This window comes from Microcaecilia unicolor, chromosome 2, assembly GCF_901765095.1.
Source record: "Microcaecilia unicolor chromosome 2, aMicUni1.1, whole genome shotgun sequence".
Classification (NCBI taxonomy): domain Eukaryota; kingdom Metazoa; phylum Chordata; class Amphibia; order Gymnophiona; family Siphonopidae; genus Microcaecilia; species Microcaecilia unicolor.
This window is the reverse complement of record NC_044032.1, coordinates 651,922,361-651,946,599: the sequence shown is the minus strand read 5'-3', so window position 1 is coordinate 651,946,599 and position 24,239 is coordinate 651,922,361. Positions and strand designations below refer to the sequence as shown.

Here is a 24,239-nt window from a genome sequence, read left to right as displayed (position 1 = left end):
CTTTTCTCCAAGCTGAAGAGTCCTAGCCACTTTAGCTTTTCCTCCTAGGGAAGTCGTCCCATCCCCTTTATCATTTTTGTCGCCCTTCTCTGCACCTTTTCTAATTCCACTATATCTTTTTGAGATGCGGTGACCAGAATTGAACATAATATTCGAGGTGCGGTCGCACCATGGAGCAATTCAAAAGCATAATAATGTCCTCATTTTTGTTTTCCATTCCTTACCTAATAATACCTAACATTCTATTTGCTCTCTTAGCCGCAGCAGCACACTGAGCAGAAGGTTTCAACGTACCATCAACAACGACACCTAGATCCCTTTCTTGGTCCGTGACTCCTAACGTGGAACCTTGCATGACGTAGCTATAATTCGGGTTCCTCTTTCCCCCACATGCATCACTTTGCACTTGCTCACATTAAACGTCATCTGCCATTTAGACAGCCAGGCTCCCAGTCTCGTAAGGTCTTCTTGTAATTTTTCACAATCCTCTTGCGATTTAACAACTTTGAATAACTTTGTGTCGTAAAACGATTAAGCTTCAATCTAAGGTTCATAGACTAGAGATCTGGTTCCTTCAGTAAAAGGAGATTCTGAAATTAAACATTTAATCTTGTCTGTATTTTTTCAGCTGTGTTTATTTAATACATTGGATTTAGTCCTATTTTTCTTTAGACATACAAAAAATTGTTCATGCTTTGATATGCTCTTGAATTGCTTATTGCAAGTCGTTATACTTGGGTCTTTCTAAGAATTCTTTACCTAGGATTCAGTTATAACATAGTAGATGACAGCAGAGAAAGACCTGCACTGTCCATCTAGTCTGCCCAACAAGATAAGTTACTTTTTTGTGTTACCTGACCTTGATTTGTATCTGCCATTTTCAGGGCACAGACCGTAGAAGTCTGTTATTTATTTATTATTTTATTTTATTTGTACCCCGTGCTTTCCCACTCATGGCAGGCTCAATGCGGCTTACATGGGGCAGTGGAGGGTTAAGTGACTTGCCCAGAGTCACAAGGAGCTGCCTGTGCCCGAAGTGGGAATCCAACTCAGTTCCTCAGTTCGCCAGGACCAAAGTCCACCACCCTAACCACTAGGCCACTCCTCCACTGTTGGTGCTATTTGAAATTCTACATGGAATGTTGCTATTCCAACATTCCATGTAGAAGTTGGCCCTTGCAGATCATCAATGTGGCCGCGCAGGCTTCTGCTTCTGTGAGTCTGATGTCCTGCATGTACGTGCAAGACATCAGACTCACAGAAACAGAAGTCTGCGCAGCCTTCTACGTGGAATGTTGCTAGTGGAATAGCAACTTTCCATGTAGAATTTCCAATAGTATCTATTTTATTTTTGTTACATTTGTACCCCGCGCTTTCCCACTCATGGCAGGCTCAATGCAGCTTACATGGGGCAATGGAGGGTTAAGTGACTTGCCCAGAGTCACAAGGAGCTGCCTGTGCCTGAAGTGAGAATCAAACTCAGTTCCTCAGGACCAAAGTCCACCACCCTAACCACTAGGCCACTCCTCCACTGTTGCTACTATTTGAGATTCTACATGGAATGTTGCTATTCCAACATTCCATGTAGAAGTCGGCCCTTGCAGATCACCAATGTGGCCGCGCAGGCTTCTGCTTCTGTGAGTCTGACGTCCTGCACGTACGTGCAGGACGTCAGACTCACAGAAACAGAAGCCTGCGCAGCCTTCTACATGGAATGTTGCTAGTGGAATAGCAACATTCCATGTAGAATCTCCAATAGTAGCAACATTCCATGTAGAATCTCCAATACTATCTATTTTATTTTTGTTACATTTGTACCCCGCGCTTTCCCACTCATGGCAGGCTCAATGCAGCTTACATGGGGCAATGGAGGGTTAAGTGACTTGCCCAGAGTCACAAGGAGCTGCCTGTGCCTGAAGTGGGAAATGAACTCAGTTCCTCAGGACCAAAGTCCACCACCCTAACCACTAGGCCACTCAATGTGGCCGCACAGGCTTCTGTTTCTGTGAGTCTGACATCCTGCATTCCATGTAGAAGCCTGCGCGGCCGCGTTGCTGATCTACAAGGGCAGGCTTCTACATGAAATGTTGCTAGTGGAATAGCAACATTAACATTCCATGTAGAATCTCAAATAGTAGCAACAGAATCTCAATAGTAGCAACATTCCATGTAGAAGTCGGCCCTTGCAGATCACCAATGTGGCCGCGCAGGCTTCTGCTTCTGTGAGTCTGACGTCCTGTACGTATGTGCAGGACGTCAGACTCACAGAAACAGAAGCCTGCGCAGCCTTCTACATGGAATGTTGCTAGTGGAATAGCAACATTCCATGTAGAATCTCCAAAAGTAGCAACATTCCATGTAGAATCTCCAAGAGTAGCAACATTCCATGTAGAATCTCAAATAGTAGCAACAGAATCTCAATAGTAGCAACATTCCATGTAGAAGTCGGCCTTTGCAGATCACCAATGTGGCCGCACAGGCTTCTGCTTCTGTGAGTCTGATGTCCTGCACGTGCAGGACGTCAGACTCACAGAAAGAGAAGCCTGCGCAGCCTTCTACATGGAATGTTGCTAGTGGAATAGCAACATTCCATGTAGAATCTCCAATAGTAGCAACATTCCATGTAGAATCTCCAATAGTATCTATTTTATTTTTGTTACATTTGTACCCCGCGCTTTCCCACTCATGGCAGGCTCAATGCGGCTTACATGGGGCAATGGAGGGTTAAGTGACTTGCCCAGAGTCACAAGGAGCTGCCTGGGCCTGCAGTGGGAATTGAACTCAGTTCCTCAGGACCAAAGTCCACCACCCTAACCACTAGGCCACTCCTCCAGCAGCAAGAGTGTTGCTTTACAAATCCAAACTTGACAGGGTAACGCCATTACTAAAATCCCTACATTGGCTTCCTGTTCCTGCTAGGATAAAGTTTAAAATTTAACATTTAATTTTCAAAATTGTGTAAGGAAGTAGTTCTGAGTATTTGTCTTCTTTAATCTCCTTTCAGACTAGGCACGGTTTCAGCAGGATGATGCATAGGAATTAGCTTTTTATTCCTGCTCCGTCTTCTTTGAAGCTTAATTCCACATGTGAGAAGCTTTTTGGCTTTGCAGCAGTAGCATTATTTATTTTTTTTGTTACATTTGTATCCCACATTTTCCCACCTATTTGCAGGCTCAACGTGGCTTACATAGTACCGTGATGGCGATCGCCAATTCCGGTATGACAAATACATAGTGATATTGGGTGAGGTTCATGTGTGACAGACACATAAGGGAATCGAGGAGGAAGAGTTAAGTTATGTCCATTTAGAGTATTAGTTTCGTTGTGTTGCAGGGTCCAGGCATTTACGCTGGATCATTGGGGTATGCCTTTTTGAACAAGTTGGTTTTTAGTGATTTCCGGAAGTTTGATAGGTCATGTTTTGTTTTCACGGCGTTTGGTAATGCGTCCCATAGTTGTGTGCTTATATAGGAGAAGCTGGATGCATAGGTTGATTTATATTTAAGTCCTTTGCAGCTTGGGTGGTGGAGATTTAAGTATGTGTGTGTTGATCTTGTTGTGTCTATGAGGTCTGCCAAGTATCCCGGGGCCTCGCCATAGATGATTTTATGAACCAGAGTGCACATTTTGAACGCAATACGTTCTTTGATTGGGAGTGCAGTTTTTCCCGAAGGGGTTTGGCGCTTTCGAATCTCGTTTTTCCAAATACAAGTCTGGCTGCAGTGTTTTGAGCAGTTTGGAGTTTCTTTATGATTTGTTCTTTGCATCCCGCGTAGATTCCGTTACAGTAGTTTAGGTGGCTTAGTACCATTGATTGTACCAAGTTGTGGAATATTTCCCTCGGGAAGAAAGGTTTTACTCGTTTGAGTTTCCACATTGAGTGGAACATTTTCTTTGTTATAGTTTTCGCTTGGGTTTCTAGCGTGAGGTTTCGGTCGATTGTAACTCCGAGAATTTTTAGGCTGTCTGAAAACAGGGAGGGTGTAATCTGGGATGTTTATATTGCTGGGTTTGTTCGTGTTGTATTGGGATGCGAGGATGAGACAGTGTGTTTTTTTTCTGTGTTGAGTTTTAGTTGAAATGCATCCGCCCATGAGTTCATGATTTGCCAGCAGTTCTTAGACTGGAACGTGATTATTTGAAATTTTGTAAACAGCTGAAATTTTGGTCACTTCAGAAGTATTTTAACTTAGACAGATTCTGTTAGGTTTTTTTTATTTTTAATTGTATGTAATATTTTTGATTATTATTCTGGAAACTGTTCAGAGCTATTGGTCGATACAGTATACAAAAAATACCGTAGCATTATGTTTGGGCTAACAAATGTTTTAAAAGCTATGTCTGAAAGCTTAGCTGTTAAAGCATTTGTTAACCAGAGAATGCTAGCACTTCACGTTTCTTTTTACCTAATGTGATTCTGACGGGCTCACATGTACTCACTTCCTAGAAATGTTAAGTAAGTTCATGCCTTACCTCAGAGATAGATAGATTTCCTCTGCCTGCAGCACTGCACCTGGCAAAGCCTGAACCAGGACCCCATCCCCAGGTTTGACCTGCAGACTCCTCTGTGTCGGTGTACTCAGACCAACCTTCCCCAAGGGGAATCCAAAGACCGGCCACGCAGTACAGACCTGCCAGCAAGAACAAGAAAACGCATTGCTGCCTCACACAACGGTCGAGTAATTATTTGAAACTTTCACACTGCTTCTCCCTTGTATCCCTAAAGGAGCATCACCACAGATTTGACAGAGAAAGACAGTCTTGTGCATCCATCCTCTGTGTTTATCCCCAACATCTGTGAGAGAATTAAAGCCTGCATGGGATAAACACATAGAGCAAAGATACTTACCTATAGCAGGTATTCTCCGAGAACAGCAGGCTGAATATTCTCACAGATTGGCTGGTGATCCAAACCAGCCCAGGAATCGGCATTAAAAAAATACAGCAAAAACAAAAGATTTGCCAGAGCCTTCTGGCGCGCGCACGACGCACCACGCATGCGCGGACTGACTTTCCGCCCGCCGCACAAGCGCATACTTCAGTTAAGTCCAAAAGCATAAACAACTCCAAGGGGAGGTGGGCGGGATTGTGAGAATATTCAGCCTGCTGTCCTCGGAGAATACCTGCTACAACAGGTGAGGACAAGCAGGCTGAAATATTCTCACAGATGGGGTATCCCTAGCATCCAGGCTCACCCAAAAAAATAAATGGCAAGGACATAACAGAGATTAACCTGAAACTATATACAACTAGTCTGAGAGTGCAGCCTGGAACAGAATAAAACAGGCCTAGCTGGGTGGAGTTGGATTCTAAACCCCAAACAGATTCTGCAGCACAGACTGCCCAAACCGACTGTCGCATTGGGTATCCTGCTCAAGGCAGTAGTGTGATGTGAATGTGTGCAAATTTCTTCAATGGCTGCTCTGGCAAATCTTTTGTTTTTGCTATATTTTTTATGCCGATTCCCAGGCCGGTGCAGATCGCCGACCCATCTGTGAGAATATTTCAGCCTACTTGTCCTCGGAGAACATCACTATATAGAAAAAGTGAAGATACTTACTTGTAGCAGGTATTCTCCGAGGACAGCGGGCTGATAATCCTCACAAGTGGGTCAGCGATCCGCGCTGGCCCGGATTCCCGGCCTGGCGCGGATCGCCAACCCACCTGTGAGGATTATTCAGCCTGCTTGTACTCGGAGAAAGGATGTTCAATACCTCATAGCTGGAGTGAACTTTGATGGCCTTGTAGCGCTATAGAAATGATAAGTAGTAGTAGCTTCAGAGGTTGAGACGTAAGACCAAAGCTGGGCAAACTTCTAAAGTCTGGGTGATGTAAATGGCAAAAACCAGATCAGGATTCGGCTGGAGTGGGCTATGATGGCAACTCCAGTAGCTGGAAAGTAAGACTGGTGTTGGGCAAACTTCTACAGTCAGCGCCCTAATATCGGCAGGGAGAGATAGAGATTAACTATACCATTGTTTAATCATGAACTTGTGTGTAGAGTGCCCAATTCAAATCTGCCACCTTGATTGGCAGACTGGATAGACCGTTCAGGTCTTTACCTGCCGACATTTACTGTGTTACTGACTAATCTCCAAGAAGAGCTAGTTGTTTATATATTGCACTAATTGCAATACAGCACAGATGCCATATGCACCACAATGCCCTTCTGACAAAGCTATATCTGTCATTGAGTAAAGGGAACTGCTAGTGGGCTCTTTCACCAAATGCAGACATCAGCAGAAAACTCCAGTTTCTAGTTTATAATCTGTTTTCAGGATACCTAATGCAAAAAAAAGTCAACCGCTTTATTTCAAAGACAAGTGAATCAGATTTTCACATTGGACATATACTGCACAATGCAAACTTGAAACTTTCAATATTCTGATTAACAAATGTTTAAAAATATCTATGGAAGTCCTCACAATATTAGTACCGATACTGGATCACTTTTCAATACGACTGGTTATTGATCTTTGTGACTTGTTAACTGAATTGAATAGTGGGCATGAGTAACAGGCAATGCTGGGCAATAGTTAACTACATAGTTAAACTACTTTTCAGTGGTTAATCCAAAAAGTTTAATTACTCAAAAATAGTTGGTAGTTGCCCAGTAGTTAAACTACATTTTAAGTAGTTAAGAACAAAAAAAAATCTCAGTTGTGTTTTTAAATTCTTCTGCACTGCTTGCTTACTGACTTACTAACACCCCAGCCAGTGTTCTGTTGCAATATAAGATCTTTGGTTCTGGACCAAGTGATTGGCTAAAATGAGAAACTGTACTGTGATTGGATGGATAGGAAAGAAGTATTGTGATTGGATGAAATGAAAAACAGCACTGGGATCGGATTAATAGGAAGGAAGCATTGTAATTGGATGGATAGGAAGGAAGTACTAATCTCGGACCGGATAAAATGAGAAACTGCACTGGGGATATTTCTTTTCTTTTGTGTTGTGCATAGCTAATGTTTATTGATTTAGGAATCAGTTACTTGTTTGTTTGTTTGTTTGTTTATTTATGACATTTTTACCCCCACATTAGCCCAAGAATGACTCAGGTTCAATGTGGCTTACAAAACAATTAAATGAATGGTACATATTAAAAATTATATAAACAGATTACAAAGTACATAAGTGTTGCCAGACTGGGACAGACCAAAGGTCCATCAAGCCCAGCATCCTGTTTCCAACAGTGGCCAATCCAGGTCACAAATACCTGGCAAGATTCCAAAAAAGTTCAATATATTTTATGCTGCTTATCCCAGAAATAATGCTACAACTTTGGCTTTGTAAAATAAATATAACATATGTGGTGAATTAAGCTGGATTCAACTGTTCTTAAGGGAAGATGGATAGAGAAGAAGATTAAATCATAACTGTTTGTAACAAGAAGTGAAAATGAATAATTATGGGTGCAATTAGGCCTAGGTAGGATTAGGGAGGAAAGAAGAAGTGAAATTAATTGTAGGAATGGATAATGTTCAAACACAATCCGAAAATCTAAATGTCATATATATAAACTGGCAAATGACTTTGTCAAATCCTGTTGCAAATCAGTTGTAATGTAAAAATTAAAGTAAAAAAGAAAATTTAAAATCAATTAGGGCCCTACTAAGATGTGCTAGCGTTTTTAGTACATGCTAAAAATTAGCATGGGCTAAACGCTAGAGACACTCATATATTCCTATTTAGCGTGCACTAATCATTAGCATGAGCTAAAAACGCTAATGCGCTTCTAGCATGGTTTAGTAAACAGGGCCCCTGATCTCTCCCTTAAATGCATTCCTTCATTTATGCATTATATTCTCTTCAGGGAGACTAAGGATGTTTAGTCTAAATTCCAAAAATAAATTAACTGCAAAACATTGCACTAAAACGGGAACCGCATCCCAGTTATCATACCCAAGCATATCCTATACTGCAATGCACATAAGTTCTAAGATGTGGATCTAAAAGGGACAAGGCCATGGGCAGGAATGGGTGGGTGGGCGTTCCTAGAATTTAAGCAGTATTATAGAATATGCCCGTTTCATGCATAATTTAGGCATCAACATGTACATCAGGCTTCGTCTTCATATAGTTGCAGAAAACAGGTCGCATTCTATAAACTGCGCCTAAATTTAGGCATGGTTCATAGAATACTCTTAGGCATATTTTTTATCAGCCTGCTATATACAAAGACATTACACGATATGATATCCGCAAGTAAGCCTTCTCCAGAGTAGCCCCCCACACTCTGGAATGCATTGCCTGAAAGGCTCCGCTCAACACAAGATTATCTCTACTTCAGGAAACAGATGAAAGCTTCAACCAGGCCTTTAATGCATTGTGTTGGCATTGTAATTAGTATATTATGCCATACTTTGTATTGTTATTTGAATATTTTACTGCTGTAATTACCTATTGCTCATGTTTGATCTATTCTTACTGTACACCACCTTGAGTGAATTCCTTCAAAAAAGTGGTAAATAAATCCTAATAAATAAATAATCTAGCTTTAAATGTCATGTAGGGAAGAGGAACCCAAACTATATATGTATCATATATTATACCAGATTTGTGTGGAATGGGAAAATTAGGTTCTTACCTTGGTAATTTTCTTTCCTTTAGTCATAGCAGATGAAGCCATTACGTATGGGTTATGTCCATCAACCAGTCCAATCCCAAAGTATTCTAGGATGTTTAATAGTATACTATGGCTTACCATGTCAAACACACTGGACATGTCGAATTGTAGGAGAAGTATACTATTGCCAGTTGCAATTGCTTACTTGAATTTGGTTAGGCGAGTGAGTAGTACTGTTTCGGTGCTATGGTTGGATCGAAATCCTGATTGTGATTCATGTAATATTGAGAATTTGTTTAAGTAATTGGTAAGCTGCTTGGTTACCATGCTTTCCATTAGTTTGACTGCCAGAGGGATAGATGCTACTGGGCAGTAGTTAGTTATGTCATTTGCCTTTAGGTATTGGTGTAAGTAGTATGTTTCCTTTATCCTTAGGGAAGAGTCCTTGTTGTAACATGTAGTTTAGGTTTGTCGTGAGGTCTGTTATGAAACGTTGCGGGGCGGATTTTATTAGTTTGTTGGGGCATATGTCCAGTTTGCAGTGGGATTTGGCAAACCTGTTGATCGCTTGGGTGACGATTTCATCATTAAGTAGGTCAACTATATAGATCTGATCGGAAGCTACAGAGGACAAAAGCATAGCTTTCTTGTTTGCTCCTCCCAGTATGATTAAAGTCTTAGACTCATGACCGGGAGGGACCAAGGTATGAGTCTTTTTGAACCTCTTAAGGGGCTGAATTTAACAATCCCTGTATGGCAACTGGGGAATGCCAAATCCTTGAGCTGCTTGGATATGGTATTTTATATTCGCCTTCTGACCCTCGGAAGTATGGAATTCTCTTATGTACATCCTGAAAGACAGGGTGGATGGACACCACAATTACTTCTTTAGTAAAGACAGGGTACCAAAGAGAAGAAGAAACAGCTCCCTGGATTCTGCAGCTACTTCTAAACCAGAAAACTGCCCTGGAAAAGTCCTTACACAGAGAATGCACTCACTACCTTTGTAGAAAATGCTTCAAAGGGCCATCTGGAGAGTTTGCTCCTACAGAACTGCTACCTCCAGAGTGGTTTAAGGATAATCAGGATTAAATTACTGAAGAGCCATAATGTGCATATCTGTTTTAAAATCTGCAATGAGTTGAAAAGTGGAAGAATTATGAAGGAGTGATGTGGTTTATTTATTTATTTCAATTTTGCTCACACCTTTTTCAGTAGTAGCTCAAGGTAAGTTACATTCATTTACAGAGATAAGCATACACACAAAAGGGTTGAATTAGCACAAGTTGGAAACTTGTGAGCAGTAGCGCCATCGTCAAGGCTTCAACCCTGGCTACTGTCCATGTGCACATGTATAGTAGGAATTATTATTTATTATATAAAACAATTTAGGTCTTTTTGTACTTTCAGACAAATCAACAACCCTAAAACAAATTCCCAGCACTATCCCAAATTCAAAAAGATCCAAAAATAAAGCAACCTTTCATCTACAACCCACTGAACCACAATCTTAACACTGGACTGACTCCCTGTCTCATAAACCACAAGACCAATAGTATTATGCAGCAGCAGAAAGTGAAATTCACACTCTGAGCAGCAGATGGCAGCAAAAGCCCAAACATGAGAAGAAAGTACATAAGTAAATACTGCCATACTGTACTGGGAAAGACCAAAGGTCCATCAAGCCCAGCATCCTGTTTCCAACAGTGGCCAATACCTGGCAAGATCCCAAAAAAGTACAAAATATTTTATACTATTATCATCTAATGTTACTCTTGATCCTACATTTTACATACCTGATATGTATTGATTATTTCTTTACTTCTAATTTTTTGATACCTTATGTACCTTAATTGTATATTATTCTGTTCTCTCATTCCATAATTGGTGAGTGCCATTACGACATAATGTAAGCCACATTGAGCCTGCAAAGAGGTGGGAAAACGTGGGATACAAATGCAGCAAAGCGAATGCTACATACCTGTAGAAGGTATTCTCCGAGGACAGCAGGCTGATTGTTCTCACTGATGGGTGACGTCCACGGCAGCCCCTCCAATCGGAATCTTCACTAGCAAAGTCCTTTGCTAGTCCTCGCGCAGCCGTCTTCCCGCCCGAAACCGGCTCGAGCCGGCCAGTCCAGTATGTAGCAAGACAATACAAGGGAAGACACAACTCCAAAGGGGAGGCGGGCGGGTTTGTGAGAACAATCAGCCTGCTGTCCTCGGAGAATACCTTCTACAGGTATGTAGCATTCGCTTTCTCCGAGGACAAGCAGGCTGCTTGTTCTCACTGATGGGGTATCCCTAGCCCCCAGGCTCACTCAAAACAACAACCATGGTCAACTGGGCCTCGCAACGGCGAGGACATAACTGAGATTGACCTAAAAAATTTACCAACTAACTGAGAGTGCAGCCTGGAACAGAACAAACAGGGCCCTCGGGGGGTGGAGTTGGATCCTAAAGCCCAAACAGGTTCTGAAGAACTGACTGCCCGAACCGACTGTCGCGTCGGGTATCCTGCTGCAGGCAGTAATGAGATGTGAATGTGTGGACAGATGACCACGTCGCAGCTTTGCAAATTTCTTCAATAGAGGCTGACTTCAAGTGGGCTACCGACGCAGCCATGGCTCTAACATTATGAGCCGTGACATGACCCTCAAGAGCCAGCCCCGCCTGGGCGTAAGTGAAGGAAATGCAATCTGCTAGCCAATTGGATATGGTGCGTTTCCCCACAGCCACTCCCCTCCTATTGGGATCAAAAGAAACAAACAATTGGGCGGACTGTCTGTTGGGCTGTGTCCGCTCCAAATAGAAGGCCAATGCTCTCTTGCAGTCCAATGTGTGCAGCTGACGTTCAGCAGGGCAGGAATGAGGACGGGGAAAGAATGTTGGCAAGACAATTGACTGGTTCAGATGGAACTCCGACACGACCTTTGGCAAGAACTTAGGGTGAGTGCGGAGGACTACTCTGTTATGATGAAATTTGGTGTAAGGGGCCTGGGCTACCAGGGCCTGAAGCTCACTGACTCTACGAGCTGAAGTAACTGCCACCAAGAAAATGACCTTCCAGGTCAAGTACTTCAGATGGCAGGAATTCAGTGGCTCAAAAGGAGGTTTCATCAGCTGGGTGAGAACGACATTGAGATCCCATGACACTGTAGGAGGCTTGACAGGGGGCTTTGACAAAAGCAAACCTCTCATGAAGCGAACAACTAAAGGCTGTCCTGAGATCGGCTTACCTTCCACACGGTAATGGTATGCACTGATTGCACTAAGGTGAACCCTTACAGAGTTGGTCTTGAGACCAGACTCAGACAAGTGCAGAAGGTATTCAAGCAGGGTCTGTGTAGGACAAGAGCGAGGATCTAGGGCCTTGCTGTCACACCAGACGGCAAACCTCCTCCATAAAAAGAAGTAACTCCTCTTAGTGGACTCTTTCCTGGAAGCAAGCAAGATGCAGGAGACACCCTCTGACAGACCCAAAGAGGCAAAGTCTACGCTCTCAACATCCAGGCCGTGAGAGCCAGGGACCGGAGGCTGGGATGCAGAAGAGCCCCTTCGTCCTGCGTGATGAGTGTCGGAAAACACTCCAATCTCCACGGTTCTTCGGAGGATAACTCCAGAAGAAGAGGGAACCAGATCTGACGCGGCCAAAAAGGAGCAATCAGAATCATGGTGCCTCGGTCTTGCTTGAGTTTCAACAAAGTTTTCCCCACCAGAGGAATGGGAGGATAAGCATACAGCAGGCCCTCCCCCCAATCCAGGAGGAAGGCATCCGATGCCAGTCTGCCGGGGGCCTGAAGCCTGGAACAGAACTGAGGGACTTTGTGGTTCGCTCGAGATGCGAAGAGATCCACCAAGGGGGTGCCCCACGCTTGGAAGATCTGGCGCACCACTCGGGAGTTGAGCGACCACTCGTGAGGTTGCATAATCCTGCTCAGTCTGTCGGCCAGACTGTTGTTTACGCCTGTCAGATATGTGGCTTGGAGCCCCATGCCGTGACGGCGAGCCCAGAGCCACATGCTGACGGCTTCCTGACACAGGGGGCGAGATCCGGTGCCCCCCTGCTTGTTGACATAGTACATGGCAACCTGGTTGTCTGTCTGAATTTGGATAATTTGGTGGGACAGCCGATCTCTGAAAGCCTTCAGAGCGTTCCAGATCGCTCGCAACTCCAGGAGATTGATCTGTAGACCGCGTTCCTGGAGGGACCAGCTTCCTTGGGTGTGAAGCCCATCGACATGAGCTCCCCATCCCAGGAGAGACGCATCCGTGGTCAGCACTTTTTGTGGCTGAGGAATTTGGAAAGGACGTCCCAGAGTCAAATTGGACCAAATCGTCCACCAATACAGGGATTCGAGAAAACTCGTGGACAGGTGGATCACGTCTTCTAGATCCCCAGCAGCCTGAAACCACTGAGAAGCTAGGGTCCATTGAGCAGATCTCATGTGAAGGCGGGCCATGGGAGTCACATGAACTGTGGAGGCCATGTGGCCCAGCAATCTCAACATCTGCCGAGCTGTGATCTGCTGGGACGTTCGCACCCGCGAGACGAGGGACAACAAGTTGTTGGCTCTCGTCTCTGGGAGATAGGCGCGAGCCGTCCGAGAATCCAGCAGAGCTCCTATGAATTCGAGTCTCTGTGCTGGGAGAAGATGGGACTTTGGGTAATTTATCACAAACCCCAGTAGCTCCAGGAGGCGAATAGTCATCTGCATGGACTGCAGGGCTCCTGCCTCGGACGTGTTCTTCACCAGCCAATCGTCGAGATATGGGAAGACGTGCACCCCCAGGCCTGCGAAGTGCTGCTGCTACTACAGCCAAGCACTTTGTGAACACCCTGGGCGCAGAGGCGAGCCCAAAGGGTAGCACACAGTACTGGAAGTGACGTGTGCCCAGCTGAAATCGCAGATACTGTCTGTGAGCTGGCAGTATCGGGATGTGTGTGTAGGCATCCTTCAAGTCCAGAGAGCATAGCCAATCGTTTTCCTGAATCATGGGAAGTAGGGTGCCCAGGGAAAGCATCCTGAACTTTTCTTTTACGAGATATTTGTTCAGGGCCCTTAGGTCTAGGATGGGACGCATCCCCCCTGTTTTCTTTTCTACAAGGAAGTACCTGGAATAGAATCCCAGCCCTTCTTGCCCGGATGGCACGGGCTCGACCGCATTGGCGCTGAGAAGGGCGGAGAGTTCCTCTGCAAGTACCTGCTTGTGCTGGAAGCTGTAAGACTGAGCTCCCGGTGGACAATTTGGAGGTTTTGAGGTCAAATTGAGGGTGTATCCTTGCCGGACTATTTGCAGAACCCACTGATCGGAGGTTATGAGAGGCCACCTTTGGTGAAAAGCTTTCAACCTCCTCCCGACCGGCAGGTCGCCCGGCACGGACATTTGGATGTCGGCTATGCTCTGCTGGAGCCAGTCAAAAGCTCGCCCCTTGCTTTTGCTGGGGAGCCGCGGGGCCTTGCTGAGGCGCACGCTGCTGACGAGAGCGAGCGCGCTGGGGCTTAGCCTGGGCCGCAGGCTGTCGAGAAGGGGGATTGTACCTACGCTTGCCAGATGAGTAGGGAACAGTCCTCCTTCCCCCAAAAAATCTTCTACCTGTAGAGGTAGAGGCTGAAGGCTGCCGGCAGGAGAACTTGTCGAATGCGGTGTCCCGCTGGTGGAGATGCTCTACCACCTGCTCGACCTTCTCTCCAAAAATATTGTCCGCACGGCAAGGCGAGTCCGCAATCCGCTGCTAGAGTCTATTCTCCAGGTCGGAGGCACGCAGCCATGAGAGCCTGCGCATCACCACACCTTGAGCAGCGGCCCTGGACGCAACATCAAAGGTGTCATACACCCCTCTGGCCAGGAATTTTCTGCACGCCTTTAGCTGCCTGACCACCTCCTGAAAAGGCTTGGCTTGCTCAGGGGGGAGCGCATCAACCAAGCCCGCCAACTGCCGCACATTGTTCCGCATGTGTATGCTCGTATAGAGCTGGTAAGACTGGATTTTGGCCACAAGCATAGAGGAATGGTAGGCCTTCCTCCCAAAGGAGTCTAAGGTTCTAGAGTCTTTGCCCGGGGGCGCCGAAGCATGCTCCCTAGAACTCTTAGCCTTCTTTAGGGCCAGATCCACAACCAGAGTCGTGAGGCAACTGGGTGCGCATCAGCTCTGGGTCCCCATGGATCCGGTACTGGGACTCGATCTTCTTAGGAATGTGGGGATTACTTAATGGCTTGGTCCAGTTCGCAAGCAATGTCTTTTTCAGGACATGGTGCAAGGGAACAGTGGACGCTTCCTTAGGTGGAGAAGGATAGTCCAGGAGCTCAAACATTTCAGCCCTGGGCTCGTCCTCCACAACCACCGGGAAGGGGATGGCCGTAGACATCTCCTGGACAAAGGAAGCGAAAGACAGACTCTCAGGAGGAGAAAGCTGTCTTTCAGGGGAGGGAGTGGGATCAGAAGGAAGACCCTCAGACTCCTCGTCAGAGAAATATCTGGGGTCTTCCTCTTCTTCCCACGAGGCCTCACCTTCGGTGTCAGACACAAGTTCACGAACCTGTGTCTGCAACCTCGCCCGGCTCGACTCAGTGGAGTCACGTCCACGATGGGGGCGTCGAGAGGTAGACTCCCTCGCCCGCATCGGCGAAGCTCCCTCCGCCGACGTAGTCGGGGAGCCTTCCTGGGAGGTGGCCGCAGTCGGCACCGCACGCGGTACCGACGTCGGGGACCTCACCCCGGGCGATGGGCCAGCCGGCGCCACGCTCGACGGTACCGGAGGCGCAAGCACCGCCGGTACCGGAGGGGTAGGGCGCAACAGCTCTCCCAGAATCTCTGGGAGAACGGCCCGGAGGCTCTCGTTCAGAGCGGCTGCAGAGAGAGGCATGGAGGTCGATGCAGGCGTCGACGTCAGAACCTGTTCCGGGCGTGAAGGCTGTTCCGGGCTGTCCAGAGTGGAGCGCATCGACACCTCCTGAACAGAGGGTGAGCGGTCCTCTCGGTGCCGATGCCTGCTGGGTGCCGACTCCCTCGGCAACCCAGAGCTCTCGGTGCCGACGCGGGGAGGAGACCGGTGTCGATGCTTCTTCGACTTCTTCCGAAGCATGTCACCGGAGCTCCCCAGCACCGACGAGGAGGACGTAGAATCCAGCCGTCGCTTCCTCGGGGCCGAGGTCGAAGGAGGTCGATCTCGGGGGGGCTGTACCGCAGGAGCCCTCAGGGTAGGGGGAGACCCACCCGAAGGCTCACCGCCACCAGCAGGGGAATGGACAGCCCTCACCTGCACTCCTGACGATGCACCACCATCCGACGACATCAGCAGACGAGGTCCCGGTACCACCGACGTCGATGCAGCTATCCGATGTCTCGGCGCCGATGCAGAGGGCCGATGCCTCGATGCACTCGATGCACTGGCGGCCGAGGATAAAGGTCTGGACGCTGACGACGTCGATGCACTCGATGACCTTGGTGTCGATGCCGACGAAGAGCCCGAGAACAAAACGTTCCACTGGGCCAATCTCGCTACCTGAGTCCGCCTTTGTAACAGGGAACACAGACTACAGTTCTGAGGACGGTGCTCGGCCCCCAGACACTGAAGACACGGCGAGTGCCTATCAGTGAGCGAGATTACCCGGGCGCACTGGGTGCACTTCTTGAAGCCGCTGGAAGGCTTCGATGTCATGGGCGGAAAAATCACGCCGGCGAAATCAAAATCCGAAATGGCGAATTTGAGCACCAAAAAGTTTTAGGGAGAAAATCTCGACCGAGGCCGAAAAGAGGCCTACCCCGACGACGAAAGAAAACTTACCGGGGCAAAGACTGAAAAATACGGGAAGGGACAAACGAAGCCCGGGGGGCTTCCAGAGCACTTCCCAACAATTTTTTAAAGATTTTCCGAAGAAAACACACGTCAACGAAAAAAGGACACACGAGGTCGACTTTCCGTGGCTCGACACGGCGAAAACACGACCGTACCGAGTGCGGACAAAAGAAGACTGGCCGGCTCGAGCCGGTTTCGGGCGGGAAGACGGCCGCGCGGGCGCGCGAGGACTAGCAAAGGACTTTGCTAGTGAAGATTCCGATTGGAGGGGCTGCCGTGGACGTCACCCATCAGTGAGAACAAGCAGCCTGCTTGTCCTCGGAGAAAATAAATAAATAAATAAATATTGCTTATCCCAGAAATAGTGGATTTTTCTCAAGTCCATTTAATAACGGTCTATGGACTTTTTTCCTTTAGGAAGCCGTCCAAACCTTTTTTAAACTCCGCTACGCTAACCGCCTTTACCACATTCTCTGGCAACGAATTCCAGAGTTTAATTACACGTTGAGTGAAGAAAACTTTTCTCCGATTCGTTTTAAATTTACTACATTGTAGCTTCATCGCATGTCCTCTAGTCCTAATATTTTTGGAAAGCGTAAACACACGCTTCACATCCACCCTTTCAACTCCACTCATTATTTTACAGACCTCTATCATATCTCCCCTCAGCCGCCTTTTCTCCAAGCTGAAGAACCCTAGCCGCTTTAGCCTTTCCTCATAGGGAAGTCGTCCCATCCTCTTTATCATTTTCGTCGCCCTTCTCTGCACCTTTTCTAATTCCATTATATCTTTTTTGGGATGCGGCAACCAGAACTGAACACAATATTTGAGGTGCAGTCGCAATACAAAGGCATTATAATATCCTCATTTTTGTTTTCCTTTCCTTTCCTAATAATACCTAACATTCTATTTGCTTTCTTAGCCGCAGCAGCACACTGAGCAGAAGGTTTCAACGTATCATCGACGACAACACCTAGATCCCTTACTTGGTCCGTGACTCCTAATGTGGAACCTTGCATGACGTAGCTATAATTCAGATTCCTCTTTCCCACATGCATCACTTTGCACTTGCTCACATTAAATGTCATCTGCCATTTAGACGCCCAGTCTCCCAGTCTCGTAAGGTCCTCTTCTAATTTTTCACAATCCTCCCGCGATTTAACGACTTTGAATAATTTTGTGTCATCAGCAAATTTAATTACCTCACTAGTTACTCCCATCTCTAGGTCATTTAGGTAATTTATAAGTATGTTAAAAAGCAGCGGTCCCAACACAGACCCCTGGGGAACCCCACTAACTAGCCTTCTCCATTGAGAATACTGACCATTTAACCCTACTCTCTGTTTTCTTTGTACCAGGTTTTAATCCACAAAAGAACACTACCTCCTATCCCATGACTCTCCAATTTCCTCTGGAGTCTATCATGAGGTCCTTTGTCAAACGCCTTCTGAAAATCCAGATACACAATCAGGCACATTTTCAAAGCACTTTGGGAGGCTGAGTTCCATAGGTTTCTATGGAACTTTGGGAGGCTAAGTGCTTTGAAAATGAGCTTGAATATCAACCAGCTCACCTTTATCCACATGTTTGTTCACCCCTTCAAAGAAATATAGTAGATTGGTGAGGCAAGATTTCCCTTCACTAAATCCATGTTGACTTTGTCTCATTAATCCAGGCTTTTGAATATGCTCTGTAATTTTGTTCTTAATAAGTCTCTACCATTTTGCCCGGCACCGACGTCAAACTCACCGGTCTATAATTTCCCAGATCTCCTCTGGAACCTTTTTAAAAAATCGGCGTTACATTGGCCACCCTCCAATCTTCCGGTACCACACTCGATTTTAAGGATAAATTACATATTACTAACAATAGCTCCGCAAGCTCATTTTTTAGTTCTATCAGTACTCTGGGATGAATACCATCCGGTCCAGGAGATTTGCTACTCTTCAGTTTGTAGAACTGCCCCATTACATCCTCCAGGTTTACAGAGAATTCATTAAGTTTCTCCGACTCGTCAGCTTCGAGTACCATTTCCGGCACCGGTATCCCACCCAAATCTTCCTTGGTGAAGACCAAAGCAAAGAATTCATTTAATCTCTCCGCTACGGCTTTGTCTTCCCAGATCGCCCCTTTTACTCCTCGGTCATCTAGCGGTCCAACCGATTCTTTTGCCGGCTTCCTGCTTTTAATATAGCAAAAAAAAAATTTTACTATGTGTTTTTGCCTCCAACGTAATCTTTTTTTCGAAGTCCGTCTTAGCCTTCCTTATCAGCGCTTTGCATTTGACTTGACATTCCTTATGCTGTTTCTTATTATTTTCAGTTGGTTCCTTCTTCCATTTTCTGAAGGATTTTCTCTTAGCTCTAATAGCTTCCTTCACCTCACTTTTTAACCATGACGGCTGTCGTTTGGTCTTCCGTCCTCCTTTTTTAATACACGGAATATATTTGGCCAGGGCTTCCAGGATGGTGTTTTTGAACAGCATCCATACCTGATGTAAATTTTTGACCCTCGCAGTCGCTCCTCTAAGTTTTTTTTTTTTCACCATTCTTCTCATTTTATCATAGTCTCCTTTTTTAAAGTTAAAACGCTTAAGTATTTGATTTTCTATATATACTTCAAAGCTAATTTCAAATCCAATCATATTATGATCACTGTTATCAAGCGGCCCCAGCACCATTACCTCCTGCATCAGATCATGCGGTCCACTAAGGACTAGGTCTAGAATTTTTCCTTCTCTCGTCAGCTCCTGTACCAGCTGCTCCATAAAGCTGTCTTTGATTTCATCAAGGAATTTTATACCTCCCTAGCGTGCCCCGATGTTGCATTTACCCAGTCAATATCGGGGTAATTGAAATCACCCATTATTATTGTGTTGCCCAGTTTGTTTGCGTTTCTAATTTCCTTTAAGATTTCTGCAGCCATCTGTTCATCCTGGCCAGGTGGATGGTAGTACACTACATGGAATTTCAATCCACAGTGATTCCAAGAAGTGTTTTGTTTCCTGCAGAATTTTCAATCTATTTATTTGCTGCATTTGTATCCCACATTTTCCCACTTCTTTGCAGACTCAATGTGGCTTACATTATGCCACAATGACAATCGCCATTAATTTGATTCAAGGCTCTCGTTAATATACAATGCTACCCTCCACCAATTCGATCCACCCTATCACTAAGATATCATTTGTACCCCGGTATGACAGTGTCCCACTGGTTATCCTCCTTCCACCAGGTCTCTGAGATTCCTATTATATCTAATTTTGCATTTAGTGCAATATATTCTAACTCTCCCATCTTATTTCTTAGGCTCCTGGTATTCGCATATAGACATTTCAAAGTATGTTTATTGTTCCTATTTACACGATGCTGCTCTATCTCCTTTTTAAATGCCGATGCCAGTAGCCTGGTCCCACCCTGGTTAAGGTGGAGCCCATCCTTTCGGAATAGCCTCCTTCAGGTCTCCTTTCAGAAATCACCAATATAATAAAAAACAGCCTAAGCCTAATGGATACCTGGGCTATGACATTCAAACTAAAACTCAATAAAGAAAAAAAACACACTGCCTTATTCTTTCATCTCAACATTTTACAAACTACCCCACAGCCATACATACCCCGGAACACACTCTTCCAATCTCAGATAACCTGAAAATCCTCGGCATTATTATTGACAGCAGCCTAACACTAAAGAACCAAGCCACCGCCATTACAAAGAAAATGTTCCACACAATGTGGAAACTCAAACGGTTAAAACAATTCTTCCCAAGGAAAACTTAAGGAAAACTTTTCGCAACATGATTCAAACAATGGTATTAACACATGTCGATTACTGCAATGGCGTATATGCGGGTTGCAGGGAACAAATCCTAATGGAACTACAGACTGCTCAGAATACGGCACCCAGGCTTATCTATGGAAAATCTAAATTTGAAAGCGCTAAACCCCTCCGGGAAAAATTACACTGGCTACCAATCAAGGAATGTATCGCTTTCAAGATTTGTACGTTTTTTTTCACAGAATAATACATGGTCTAGCCCTGAGCTATATGTTTGATCTAATCGACTTACCAATTAGAAACACAACTGAATCAGCCAGAACAAACTTAACTCTTCACTTCCCAAGTTGTAAAAGCCTGAAGTATAAATCAATATACGCGTCAAGTTTCTCTTACATATGCATACAGCTCTGGAATTCTCTACCAAAACGCCTGAAATCCACGAATAATCATCTTGAATTCCAAAAAAACCTAAAAACTCACCTGTTCAAGAAGGCATACCCCACAGTATCTGACATAAACACCGAATAATGAAAAATGGCATTTTAATCAGGAAATGAACAGTTTTCAACCCCGACGCATGATCACACCCTAACATTTTGTCTGAATCATCTCCAACCTATTTACCGATACTTCTTTACTGTACTTGTCACTGTAATAGTACCCCTATACTGTATTTGTTCACACCGGAGTCTGTAACCACCTCTCCGGAACTATGTAAGCCACTTTGAGCCTACTAATAAGTGGGAAAAGGTGGGAAATAAATGTAATAAATAAATAAAAACCCAGTACTGTTGAGTACTCCACCTTCTTATGGCAAGGCACAGCCAGCGCTTATGGTATACAGATTAGGTATTCTTGGACTGTATTTTACTATATCCTTGCAATTATAGCCCCTCCTCCAATCTAGAAGCCTTCAGACCCTTTTATGACTTGAGCAACAAGATAAGCAAAGTCTTTGGAAAAAGAAGTAGTGCTTTTTATTCATTTTCCTTCAGACCAAAATACAGGGCAGCATCCTTTTCTTTCCCAGCACAAATACTGCAGCAACATAACTCTCAAACAAAGAAATATACAAGCTTTTCACCACAGTCTTTTCCTTTTCCATTGCATCCTTTTCTGGGAGTCTGCCCCTCTGCATAGGGTTTTCTTCACCTCCAGTTACCTAGCACTCTTAAATACTTTCACGACAACCTCAAAATCAGGGTTTTAAATCCCCTCTTCTAACAGACTTGCTGGGGAATTAACCAAAACATCCAGAAAATTGTTGAACATCTGCTTTGAAGAGCCTTTCCTTAATGCTTGCACATGAGACCAAGCAGAAGAATATCACAACTCATAAAGAATACAGCCCACCTCTATTTCTTTCCTGGTTCATGTGCATAAGTACATAAGTACATAAGTAATGCCATACTGGGAAAAGACCAAGGGTCCATCGAGCCCAGCATCCTGTCCACGACAGCGGCCAATCCAGGCCAAGGGCACCTGGCAAGCTTCCCAAACGTACAAACATTGTATACGTGTTATTCCTGGAAATTTGGATTTTTCCAAGTCCGTTTAGTAGCGGTTTAAGGACAGCGTCCAGTGTTCCCAGGTTTCCCACTCCCAGTCTCGGGGCTAGGAAAAAGCCTGCCCCTGGTTCATTTCTGCAGGCTGCTACAAAACTTTGCCTCCTGGCTGGCTTCCAGACAGCCTTCTCCCAGCTCTCTAGCTCAGGTCTTAGGACACCTGTTGCTTTTCAGTGCACCCTGCTAAGTTCCAGCTCCACCCCCTATAGCCTTATGGGAACTGTAGTTCCTTTGGAAGCCATTTCCTCAGTAGCCCTATAATTTAAAAGGAGCTTGGCTTTCTAGCGCTGCCTGTTTCTTAAGGTGAGGAATTCCACAACAGTTTAAATCAGTTCTCCCTGGAATTTGGGTGACACAAGCTAGCTGCTTGCCACACATGTCAGACATGCCAGCTGATGTCTGGCTTCTCTTTACTTTATGGTACCTAGGGATCTTCTATGCCTGTCTCAGGCTTCTCAAAATAAAATTCCAAAATGGTAATATTTCATTCTTGATAACATATGCACAAAGACAATATTAAAAAACAAAAACAGTTCAACTGAAGAGGAACATTAGTTGTGCACTTTCATTACATCGTAAACATTCATGCTGTCTGACGGTTAGACTATTACTTGATTGTAAATTTACCTTCGAGGAGTAGTTCTTGTCTGTTATTGCACACATTAACTGTATCACCAATATCTCCTGTGACCCATCGTGGACTTTACTTGGTCCTACACTGTCCTGTATAGCCATTAAATCCGTACCCCCCAGCACAGTGCTCTTCCCATCTCACTCAAGACTGTTCATGCTCTAATTCCCACCTGCTGGGCCACCCAGGCTTGATATTCTCATTTCCTGCATCTTCACAGTACTGCAATATTCCTAGCTTAATTCTAGGGCTTTTATCATGTCAAATCAGACATTTTTGGAATGTGTGTATAGAATAACTGAGATGGACAGAGTGAAGAAAATGCTGAACGAGGTATAGAAATCTCAGAAGACTTAACCATTTTCAGCAAGTGTTAATTCTTCTGGCCCACGAAGCTGGCAATCAATCCCAATCCCTCAAATTTAACAAATGAAAATTTTCTTAAAAAGCAGTATGTGGGCCTCGAGACCTCTGGCAGCCCCACCACATTATTCAAGAGCACCCAGTTTAAGAGCTGCTCAACACACTTTCCTTCTAAAGCACGCTTATCACTCATCTCCTGTTGCTCCACTTTGAGTTTGACCAATCTTGAAACAAGGTCTCCGATTCTGAGTGTAAGGAATCCTTATCTTTTGAGAGTTCATGCTTGAAAGTGGCTGGACTCTTCCATGGGTTGTAGCTGTTTACTTAGGCAACTGGAGGATGCAGGGGGATTCCCTGACTTCAAAAATTAAAAATTAAGTGAAGCCTCTCAAGTTCATGTTAAAACGCAGCTCCATAGCCCTCCTTCTCTTGTTTCTAATTTGAAAACTATCTGTAAAGCCAAGCAGTCAGAACCATATTTTCAGGAAAAAGCATTAAAAATATCCATAAAAATTAGAGGTCAGACCTAGAAATGACTCAGCCTGTTCCCAATTACCTGGATTTACTTGGTAATCATCCCCCCCCCCCCCCCCCACCTGATATGGAGACTACAAAGGTGTAATTAGTTAGCACACTGCCCGACTACCCTCAGCAATTTCATTCATTTATTAGTTTTACGTTCTGCCATAGCCATTAAGTTCTAGTAATCAACACCTTAATGGAGACGAGAAAATAAAGAGCTCTCACCTCTCGCCTCCCCTCAGTGCTTATAAGCAAGACAGGGCGACCTATGCACATATTGGCTGACTTCATGCTGTTGAGGCCCAGTTGGACCAGGAAACTTCTGCAGGCCTTGGGCACCTTGTCTTCTGCTGAAATGAGAGAAAACAAAAGTCAAACTTTTCTGCATAATATAATTAAAACACGGATCCCAAAACAATTTTAAAAAGCTGTAACTCCTAAGTTACGCACCTAAATTGTGCCCTATTTTCAGTTGAAAATTCAACAATTTCAGAACCTAAAAGATGTACTTATAAACACAGGCTTGCCATTCATTTGCCTACATTATTAGTCTAATGCTTAAAGTCAATGCTAAGCTTCAAAGTTTTTTTTTCCCCTGCCCTAAACCCGCCCCTGTTTCCATCCTGTTTTAATGTTCCTCAATAGTGAAACTGAGTAAAAATATAGGGACTAAGCCCTAGCAACTTTTCAAAGAGGCCAGTTTAGGAGCTTAACTCTGAAAGGGGCCCGTTTACTAAATTGCACTAGAAAATGGGCTTTACATGTCCTTACTGAGGCCTTTCCTGTGCACTGAGCCCATTTCTAGCCATCAGAAAGGGGTTTTTCCTATTAATTGATTTCTGACTGTGCAGCGATGTAAAAATTACCGCGGGAGAATCTCCCACTTCCTATTTAGGAGATGCTAAGGGCTCCTGCGTTATGGACATGCTAACCAGTTAGCATGGTGCTAATACCAGCATGCATTGCCCATTCTCCACAAAAATGTTTTAAATTAATGGCATGTCATTTTTGC

The 24,239-nt window shown here is 44.9% G+C and overlaps 1 protein-coding gene across 1 annotated transcript in view; it reads right to left on the bottom strand.

Moving 5' to 3' along the window:
* The window catches only part of SPATA5 (spermatogenesis associated 5), a 488,555-nt gene that overhangs the window by 458,999 nt on the left and 5,317 nt on the right, over positions 1–24,239 (bottom strand). The window contains 2 exon segments of the mRNA XM_030191768.1: positions 4,474–4,631; positions 23,453–23,577. Of these exon segments, the coding sequence (XP_030047628.1) occupies positions 4,474–4,631; positions 23,453–23,577 (283 nt within the window).